The following is a 10,515-nucleotide window of genomic DNA, read 5'->3' as shown; positions in this document are numbered from 1 at the left end:
AGCTTATCCTCATTAGGGCTCACTCGAACCTATCCCAGCTGAATGAGCGAGAGCCAAAGTTACACCCTGGACTGGTCGCCAGTCAATCACATCACAAATAGACAACCATTCACACATAAGGATGATTTACAGTCCTCAAGACACCTAACATGCATGTTTTTGAGTGAGGAAGGAAGCCAGACTGCTTGGGAAAAAACAGGCGGTAGCATGCAACATTATGAGGCAAATGTACTACCCACTTGTTAATGCTGCCAGGTGGATTTTTTTTGTTTTGTTTCACCTTTAAAGTCTTCACCAAAATATGTAAGCATTTTCTTTGTAGCAATTTACCGATCTAGCTATATTCAACTATTATGAATGCCAGCAATTCTATCGACCTGCCTCGTGGTTACAATACAAAGTATAAGCATGATGCACCTCTAATTGACGTTTAGTTAGAATGATACTTATTTAGTCATTTTCAGCAGTAAGAAGTTAATATTTTGTCTATAGTTAATAACATTATTTTTCATGTACAATTAATCAAAAAAAACATTTTTTGCCACTTGCTGTTGACTGAAATAACATCACAGGTGCTCAGAGTCAGAACCTAGGTAACGACCAATCACGGCTCACCTGTGGTCATTGGATGTTCGTGTGCCCCTGAGCACACGTAATGTCTTTCAGTCGACAGCAAGCGGCAAAATGTGTTTAAAAAAGGTATTACTTATACTTTAAAAATAATGAAGTTATTCAATTATTTATGACAAACTGTTACATTCTTCAGCTGAGAATGGTTAATCAAGTCAAGTTTTCGTTAAATAAAATACGCGTTTTGCCAGCTTTGTTTGTCCCTAACTCCTAGCCGTAAAATGGCTTGTCCGAGATTCCGTACGTGTTTCCGGTTGTTCAAATTCGTTTATGAAAAACGTTCTAGCATTTTTTTATTTGTCTCCTAAAACAAGAAGAGAGCGGATTAATGTCTGTTCAAGCGACAAACCCCAACAATCCTATAGTTTTCTTCGACGTTACAATCGGAGGACAGGTGAGTTGGAGAAAGACTTTCTTAATGCTGGTCCACAACCAAGATGAGGCTCTCAATTGCTGACAGAAAGCGAACTTGCATGATCAATAATTCAATCTTTGGTTGTGTCCTTCAAATGAAAATGAAAGTAAAATTTACCATGTTTCGTAATTCGTAATATAAGTTAAGGTGAATATAAGAGAATCAAATGAACATTATATATCGATCATGTCGCACTCAACCACGCAGCTACGAATATCCCCCTCGTGAAACAGGGTTGAGCGATATCTCATACAATACCGATCTCTCTCTCTCTCTCTCTCTCTTTTTTAAATTGCAAATTAGACTTCTGAATGAAGTATATGCATATTTTCACACTTTCATTTTGTATAGCTACTTAAGCAAAACAAATAAAACAACAAAAAACATTAGTACATGACTAAAACCAATGTCTGTTTAAGTCATCACACTTTTTTCCTGTAAATTATTTATTTTATTTATTTTTGTCGTTCTATAAGATAATTTATATTTACAAAAAAAAGTACCAACTAAGAGTATGGTTTAAGTACTGCATTGAAAAGCATTAAGCATTATTATTAAGAGTATCTATCAATAAAAACCTTCAATTAAAATACCCATCCCTTGATGTAAAATGTGACAAGCACAGTTTTTTTAATTTAGTTTTTTTAAACTCTACTCCATAATGCCATTACTATATATAATGTACAATATTGTAGGCTAGTATTGTTCTTCTAATAAAATAAAAAAACACTTGACTTCCCCCCCCCCTTTTTTTTAAAGTTATTTTTGTGGGGGAAGCTGTTATGGATTATTGGCATTTCTATTCATTTCAATGGGACAAGATTACTTGAGATATGAGTGATGTCTCACGGGGGGTAAATTAAACAGAACATCACCCCTGCTATGACACTGTTGGCACACACTAACCACATAAGGTTCACCCCAAGAAATGCACAGAAGCCAAGAACCAGACTGGCTGTGATTAAAAAGATACAAGGCATCCATAATGTACCATAGCCAAAAACTAGGCTGAACCCTAGTGGAGGTTGCGACATGTCTGCTACATCAATCTCCTCAAGCGTTGTCGTGACTTCACCACACTGATGAGCTCAAGATGCTCCAGGACATTCTATTTAAAGAAAAAATATTAATCTGACAGTAAATTAATCAATTTTAGCCTCTCAACAAGCTCTGATTTCTCCGTGTTTGCAGAGTAATCAAAATAAGACATTTTCAAACATCTGCTATTACTTTGGAAAACAACTATCAACATTTGTTGTCTCTTTTCTGGCATGTTATGGACCAAACCAATAACTGAATCATAATCAATTCATGGAAAAAAGTTTTAGTTTTAATAGGGCAGGGTATCAATTCAAATTTCCTCAATTTGATTAAGATTTTTCCAGATTCGTTTCACTTAATTTCATTCCAATATCGATTAATTATAGAACATCAATTCTCTTTAAATGTCAAGGACATGAAAACAACTTCACAAAAATTAATTGTGCTGAGGCAGTAATCGGTCAAATGATTTAGGTCATTAATGGAAGTTTCCACAAACATTGACATCAGCAAGGATGAGATGAAAATATTTTCATAATTCTAATTCAATAATTGTGTTTATAAGTAAAAAAATATATATATTCAGAATTGTCTTAAGTCAGGTCTTTCATAAATGTAAGAAAATGTTTTAAAATTTACGTGAACAGTAAATTTCAACAACACATTACGGGGCTCTAAGATACAAAAAAAAGTTTGGCCTTTAAAATTCTATTTTCTTATGAATTTCTCGAAAAAAGCGATATTAAAAAAATGTATTCATGGTTTTATGAATCAATATGGGGCTTGAAAAGGAAAACCGATTTGATATTATTTGATATTAAACCCAGCCCTAAGTTTTAACTATTACAATAATTGCTATTTGCAATCATAATATTAGGGGTGTGAATTGCCAAGTACATTTTGATTCGTATCACGATTCATAGGTCACGATTTGATTCGATACCGATTAATTCTGATATTAATCTATAAATTGATTATTTTGATTTCTTTTTTTTACTCAAATTTAGAAAATACAAATCAGTAAACTTGTACATGTACACTGTGAGATTTGTATGAAAATGTATTTATTTATCTGAAACTTCAGGCTTATAACTGAGCCACTGCATTTAACAGGTTGCAGTCTGTCATGTTTGAACAGCACTGAAATAAAATATTAAGGCTTAATGTACCATTAATATAACATTCTTCCATGCTTGATGTGTGAATCCTAACCCTAAGTAAGATGTTTTGTTGAATATTTCCATAAAAAAATTATATTTAACAATCAATTTGGCCGCATATTGAATGAATTCGAGAATTGCGCACTGTGATATCGCGATATATTTCCGAATCGATTTTTTCTAACACCCCTACATAGTATGAATAATCTGTAATTGATAAGAAGTTAAACCTGAAGTAGCCTCAGAAGTTTATATCACACTAGTAGCCCTTCGCCTTCGCACCTAAGAAGTAGCTTAGTTAAAAAACATTGGTGACTACAATGCACATTCACTCCCTCTCATAATATTTTTTAGCTGCTGTTTATTTGGCATTGCTTAAACATGAAAGAATATCAAGTAAACATCATTCATCTGTTTTTGCAATAAGATAAATTTTCTAAATTGTTGATCCCTGAGCACACAAATAACCTGACTTTCCAGAAGCGAGTTTCAGCCGCGAGTGAATACTGGCAAAGCAAGTTCTGCTGCTTGACACAATGCAGCCACAAAATCCTATCAAATATGTACTTCCACCTGCTTCCTGCCTTGTGAATTTCAGTCAAACATCCCAAGTTGCCTTGTTTCTCCTCAGACCTTCTTTGGTCCCCGTTAGTGAATGCAAACGCCTCATTGGTCCCGCCTTCTGTTATTTTCAAGGAGGTCTGCCTTGTTTACCTCACATGTGGACTGTGGAGTTACGTACATTGTTGCAGGTAATGCAGAAGATGACATCTGCTCATTTATTGAAACTTTGAAATGTCCCGGTTCACCTGTCTCAATCCGCTTCCAATTCCGATTTGTACGTAAACTACTCACATAAAGTTAAAGGCACTGTTTTTGTTTGTTTGTAATCAAACCGTTTCTGTTTGTAAACAAACAATTCAAAACGGGCGCCTCCCATTGTTCAACCCATACGAGCTCAACGTTCACGCCCCCTGCCTCTGACCGCACTCAGCCAAGCAAGCTGCGAGAGTGAGTGACGAGGAATCTTGCAAATGGTCACATTACTGATCCGGCGATCACCGACAGGGATAATAGTTCAAAACGACAAGTGTGGAGCTAACAAAAAATTTTCAAGAACAAAACAGCCAATGGCGCGCGTAGCTTCCCAAAAAAACAGCCTGTGATGCCTTCATGGCCCGTCCAGAGCGTCGGAAACTACCCAACCCGCAACCCACCCCCAAGGGTTGCCACAGCCATTTGGCTTAGCTTCACTTATTGCCAGGGGTAAATATAAGAATATGAAAAAAAAGTTCGACCCTCGCTCTATATTGCCGAGTTACGCTTGTCAATGTGACTTAACCTAGCTTGTCGCTAAATCAGCAAGCTAACATTTTCGAATGCCGAGCCAAGATTTATTCTCGTTTTTGACCGTGCATTATACGCTGCACGTTTTGTTGTGGTATACTTTATTTTTTCACTCGAGTCGCTCAACTCGACATCCGGTCTGCCTACAGTGACACGCCCCCCCCGCCGCTCTGCGATTGGCTGGAGAGTAAACAACTGTATGTACACTCTGAGCGTCCCGATGCTGATAAAACAAACATAAAATGGCAAAAGACAGGCTGGGGGGGGGTGTAGTTTGAAGACAAAATCACCACCACACATTAACAGAAGCCCAAAGGTGTAGATTGAGAAGTTCATGTTTCAACATCCTGTATTTAAGAAGTGTTTATTTCTGAGTCAAAAACGTTGGACAGTGCCTTTAAGAATCTTGGACTTCGGGGTGAGCCTAAAACGAATGATAACCTTTGCGTAATTTGACCTTGTCTAAACTTTTCCATGCACGTGTCCAACTGTTCAATGTTGCAACTTGCTGTTCTCCAACAATGAGCTGAACAGCGAACTTCACGTCGGATCTATGAATGGACCTTTCCCGTTTCAAATGGATTTGGTTCAAACAAGATCTTTTCAGAGGGAAGTGGTCGCAGATTTGTGTACATTGTCATCAGCACATTGCAATGGATGTACAGAGAGACTGGAAGAGTCACAGAAAGGATAGACGTGATCATTTATTTGTATGTGTCACGGCCTGCCAACATCAGTCGAGAATATTCCGTTTTTTCCTCTCACATTTTTTCCTTGTGATCGTCGATGTCTCATCTGCTGCTTACACAACATTTTCTTCACTATGTTTCAGGATGTGGGGCGGATGAAAGTCGAACTTTTTGCTGATGTCGTGCCAAAGACGGCAGAGAATTTCCGGTACGTTGAGTTGAGATCTTAATTTGAGCTTTGTATTATTGTGCCTTTTTTTTTTTATGAGTATTTTCAGCTTTCTGAATGATTGCAAGTACTAATTGGGCATTAAGGCCGCCTTAATCAAAACTGCACGTTGCTTTCGTCTGTGAATGACAGTGAGGGGAAATATGTGTGTTTGAAAACTCCCATTCAACATTGTAGGGATGCAACAATGCCAGTATTAGTATCTGTGCCGATACTGTACGTCCATACTCGTACAGAGCTCGGAAGCCTTGCCGCCCACGCCAAAAAAATGTAAGGGGTCTCAAAAAGATGGTATTGATGCATCCCTATGACATACTGTGTAGAAATAAGTCTGTTTCAATTTAGTGACTTAAATGTTGACCATTTCTTGCAGGCAGTTCTGCACTGGAGAGTTCCGGTAAGGCAGATTTTTAGTGTGAATAAACAGGTCTACCTTGAACTCATTCACTGCCATTGACGGCTATAGACGTCAAAAATTCATTTGAACTATTTCTATTAGTTTACCATTTTCCCCCCATTTTTGTTCACAAGAGTATGAAAACATATTTAAAAAATGTATTGTACATTTAGAACAGATATAAAATTTTTGATTAATCGTGGGTTAACTAGTGAAGTCATGCGATTAATTATGGTTAAGAAAATGTAATCGCCTGACGCCCCTAATTTTTAATAAGCTTTTCTTTAAAAAAAAAAAAAAAAGGAAGTTTTTATTACAAATAAAATATAAAAATAAAATTACTTTTGTTTTTGTTTTTAAAGAAGAAGAAAGATGATTAAAAATTAGGGGCGTCAGGCGATTAAAATTCGCATGACTTCCCGATTAATCACACATTTTACATCTGTTCTAAATGTACAATCATTTTTTTCCTAGGTTTTCATACTCTTGTTAACAAAAGTGGAAAATAATGTTAAACTTTTTTTTTTTACGTCTATAGGCAGTCAATGGCAGTTAATGAGGTATTAAACAAATATCTGTCTTACAGGAGGGATGGTGTACCCATTGGTTTCAAGGGCTGTACATTCCACAGGTATGAATAAAAATAATATACACTCAAGTCATACGATGCAATATTCATTGCCTCTTATAACATACCTGTGATGTTGTTCATTTACAGAGTTATCAAAGACTTTATGATCCAAGGAGGGGATTTTGTGAATGTGAGTATATATTCCCAGAGGCGGGTATTTTACATAATTTTGAACGTTCCGCGGTTTGTTATTCATCTGTTTGTCTACCTCCCCCATCCGTCATTGTCAGTCTGCCTTTTTTTTTTTTTATCTTTAAATAAAAAATAAGCACTGATACATCCCGTAGTCGACTGTTGCCAAGTCTATTCATAATATAGACAGTTCACATTCACGTACATTCCCAAACCGGAAGTACTTAAAAAAATAAAAGTAAAAAATATTCTTGAAATAAATAATTTCGCCCAGAGTTGCCACAACCATAAATGTTTATATGTAAATAAATGTACATAAATAAAATATTACACTCAAATATCGTGAATTTGTGTTGTTGTCAATGGCAAAATGACGAGACATCATCTTTACTCATTTAGTCTGGTTCTGCCTCCTTAGCAGATCTGTTTTGTTTAGCTTCCATTCTTTATCCTTTGAAACCTTGGCGTGTTTATTTTGTATTGCATACAATGGATATACAGTATTCAAATTTTCGACACGTTGATTAAATAAAGTTAAATACAAAAAAAAAAAGGCTCCTTAGCCAGTCCTTAGTTTTTCACAAGTCTCAGCAGAGATCCTTTATTGAACACAGGAGTAATCCCTCTCACACACATACATTCAATGCAGTCCTCTTAAGCAACACACACGATTAAACCCATTAGAGAGACACGCAGCGCATGCTTCCTTCAGTCATCAGCGTAACAGGCGTCCGTCTGTGAGAAGTATGTTGGTACCTGACCCGGTGAGTGATGATTACACGAAAACCCACGTCTGTCGTTTATTAGTCGGACATTTTTAGTTTTAAGCTCAAGTCCGTCACTCCCAATGGACTGCCCACCTGTTGTGTGTGTTCCAGTAGTCGGGCATGACAAGGAGTTGCATTTTATTTCTGATGGGATTACGTACTGCTCGGATGGCTGTTTGATGTTATACACTGTTTCTTAAAGGGTGACGGTACTGGTATCTGCAGCATCTACAGAGGTCCATTTGCAGATGAAAACTTTCGAGTGAAGCATTCTGCGCCTGGTCTTCTGGCCATGGTACGTAATTTTTTCGTCATTTTGATCACAGCCTTCCCATGCTAAGCAAAATACAATTTTGGGGCTCTCCATTTCTGCCAGTAAGACTAGAGCTCATTCATGCTTTTACTAGAAAGTTATTGCGGCTCTGGCAGTGTTGTTGACATTATCCTTTTGTCAACTGGACATGTTCTCTTTATCTATGGTATTTAATGGCGACTGGCATTGATTTAGGCAACATTTCAAGTGAAGATCCCCAGTCCTTGTGACCATGTCGTAGTGTCCTTGGGCAAGATAGTAAACCCTCAGTTGCTCGTGATGCTGCGCCGTCAGGAGCTGAAGGCGCGAAGTCGGTGTGAAAAAGTTAGACCTGGTTCAACGTGTTATCCTCTTATAACTGGTTTTAACTGCTCCAGTGGAGGTTCCATTTGATTGACAATTCATTGTGGGAGTCTTTTCTACTTTTGTTTATATTCAGAATTTTTTTTTTTAAACACAGATAATATATAATTCAGGTTGTTCTGGGGCACATGAAGCTCTTTGTTGGAATATGACTCGCAGACTGTCCTGTTTTTGCTATTGCCTGAAATTCTGCTATAATCATTCTTCTTAGGCAAACAGTGGTCCAGGGACAAATGGCTGCCAGTTTTTCATAACCTGCACTAAATGTGACTGGTTAGATGGAAAACATGTTGTTTTTGGTGAGTCTAAATCCACAATCATGTGGAATTGGTTTAATTATGCCAATTGCTTTAAAATTCCTATTCCTATTCCTATATCAGGTAAAGTTGTGGATGGATTGCTGATAATGAGAAAGATTGAGGTAATTTACATTTAATATAAATAAACACAAGTCGTCTTTATAGAATGAGCACTTTGAGCAGTGTGCTACTCTTTTTTTTTTTTTATAATGTAATGTTATATATTTAAAAAAGTATTCTTTATCCCAATCTCCAACAGAATGTTCCCACGGGACCCAACAACAAGCCCAAACTCCCGATCCTCATTGCGCAATGTGGAGAGATGTGAAGTGGAGGAGATGTGGTTCTGTGCACATGAAGTTGCAGTATGTCCAATTTGGTGACCCTGCATAATGTCATTAGCTGTCCAGTTCCATACTGTTTAAACCCCAAAGATTCAGCCCAACTTTGTATTATGAACAGGAAATAAATGTTTACCTTTTGAAGAAAATAAAAAAATACATGTTGACATTTGTATGTCTCTGTGAATAAAATAATCAATTTACAGCATTTGAGAGTGAAGACACCATAACTATCATCAGTTTTAATAATATATTTATTGATAAATTGTGTATATTCAAATGAAGTGTATTGGACAGCTGTTTGAAATAGCCTTTTTTCTTCAAATGTATGGAATATATTTACAGTAGATTGATAGGGCCATTAAGCTCAATGGTAATAATATACTGTCCTCTTTGGTTTGGCTTGGCTTCTTTAAGCTAGAGCAACCTATTTTTTTCCCCCTACATTGGCACATTTTTATTCCTAGTGCGATAAGACACAAACATTAACACAAAAATGGTGTCAGATATATTTTTTAAAGATATCTAATATATTGCACTTCAAAATGTCCTGTCCTAAATTCATAGTCAGTTGGGCAGTTTTATTTTACTCCAAGGTTTCATTCCTTTTGAATGACAAGACCGGAGTGTAATGTTTATACTGGGAGAACATTGTGTTCCCAGTGCTTTATTAACCCCTTTGCCAGTCAGTCACACCCCCCACCCTTTCCCACCAACCCAAATTGATCTCAAATCAGGGATATCATGGCAATAAATGGGCTCGGCTGAATATTTGTGGTTGAAGTGAATTGATGAGCAACGATCAAGTGACGGTGTTTCAAACTCTTAAAACGAAGCAGAATGAGCGAGGAATCCTCTGCTGAACTTGTCTCCCCCTTCTTATCCCAGCCATACATACAAATCCAAGCTCGGCCCCCTCCCCCATCCACGCTCTCGCTGTTCTGCCTTGGACCTCGTTCCACTGGCACAAAAGAATCCTTTTAGATGGGGACTGTTCTTATGGAGGCTGGAGGAAGGATCCCCCCCCCCCCCACCTCAGTTTTGTGTGTGTGAAGAGATGGAGGGGTGGCTTCATGGGGAGGCTTTCTCAAGTCAATGCGAAAACCCATCTTTGTGTGGGAGAACATGAACAAGGAGCTCTTCACACATTGGCCAATGCTCATAAACAGTGTCAGTGGAGCATTAACATTACAATGGAGGGGGTGGGGGGTAGGTAGCTGCAGTGGACTTGTCTCACGCCCAGTCTGGGTCTGTCTGCTAAGTGCTATACTGGACGTCCAGTTTTGGATTCCCTGCTGTTGATTTCTGCATTTAACCAGTGATTTAAGTGACTGGGAGTTGTATTCTGTATCATTTTAAAGACAAAGTACCATGAAATGGATGAATGTACATAGTGTGGGCTTTGACATGGTGGAATGCAATATAGACATAATTAAAAACAAAAAATGCAGAATTTTCATCATGTCCAGTGGAAGAAAATGTAATGCCATTTCCAGTACCTGTGGGTAAAATACATTCAACCTCAGTCTAATTATTTCAATTATTTGACATACACAATCACTATATCTTACTATATCTTAAATTGTCTTTTATGACAGCAATGATAAACGTATGGCAAAATGTTTTACTGCTGTCGAATCAACTAAATAACACCCATTTTATAGCCTTTGGATTTCATATGCATACTGTAGTTGTTCTCTAATACGTAATTTAAACATTATGCATATTGTATCACATCAACGTGTTCCAAAAGTGTCAGTT

General features: G+C 37.3%; 1 protein-coding gene across 1 annotated transcript; it reads left to right on the top strand.

Moving 5' to 3' along the window:
* The first annotated feature begins 853 nt into the window (after positions 1-853).
* Positions 854-8,921, top strand: ppih (peptidylprolyl isomerase H (cyclophilin H)). Its single transcript, XM_086067180.1, has 9 exons — positions 854-1,024; positions 5,426-5,490; positions 5,885-5,908; positions 6,495-6,539; positions 6,627-6,669; positions 7,641-7,733; positions 8,326-8,413; positions 8,495-8,535; positions 8,673-8,921. Exons 1-9 carry the CDS (start codon positions 959-961, stop codon positions 8,739-8,741), a joined length of 534 nt encoding a protein of 177 aa, XP_085923306.1. The 5' UTR covers positions 854-958; the 3' UTR covers positions 8,742-8,921.
* Positions 8,922-10,515: the final 1,594 nt, after the last annotated feature.

This window comes from Leptonotus elevatus, chromosome 2, assembly GCF_054856555.1.
Source record: "Leptonotus elevatus isolate MCC_2025b chromosome 2, RoL_Lele_1.0, whole genome shotgun sequence".
Taxonomy (NCBI): Eukaryota; Metazoa; Chordata; class Actinopteri; order Syngnathiformes; family Syngnathidae; genus Leptonotus; species Leptonotus elevatus.
This window is presented reverse-complemented; position numbering and strand designations above follow the sequence as displayed.

What these genes read in the sequence shown, in the direction of transcription:
- ppih (XM_086067180.1), top strand. Translation starts at nt 959, where the DNA reads ATGTCTGTTCAAGCGACAAACCCCAACAATCCTATAGTTTTCTTCGAC. An exon ending in AAGACGGCAGAGAATTTCCG is followed by an intron (nt 5,491 to 5,884) that starts GTACGTTGAGTT and finishes CATTTCTTGCAG; the next exon opens with GCAGTTCTGCACTGGAGAGT. An exon ending in CGCCTGGTCTTCTGGCCATG is followed by an intron (nt 7,734 to 8,325) that starts GTACGTAATTTT and finishes CATTCTTCTTAG; the next exon opens with GCAAACAGTGGTCCAGGGAC.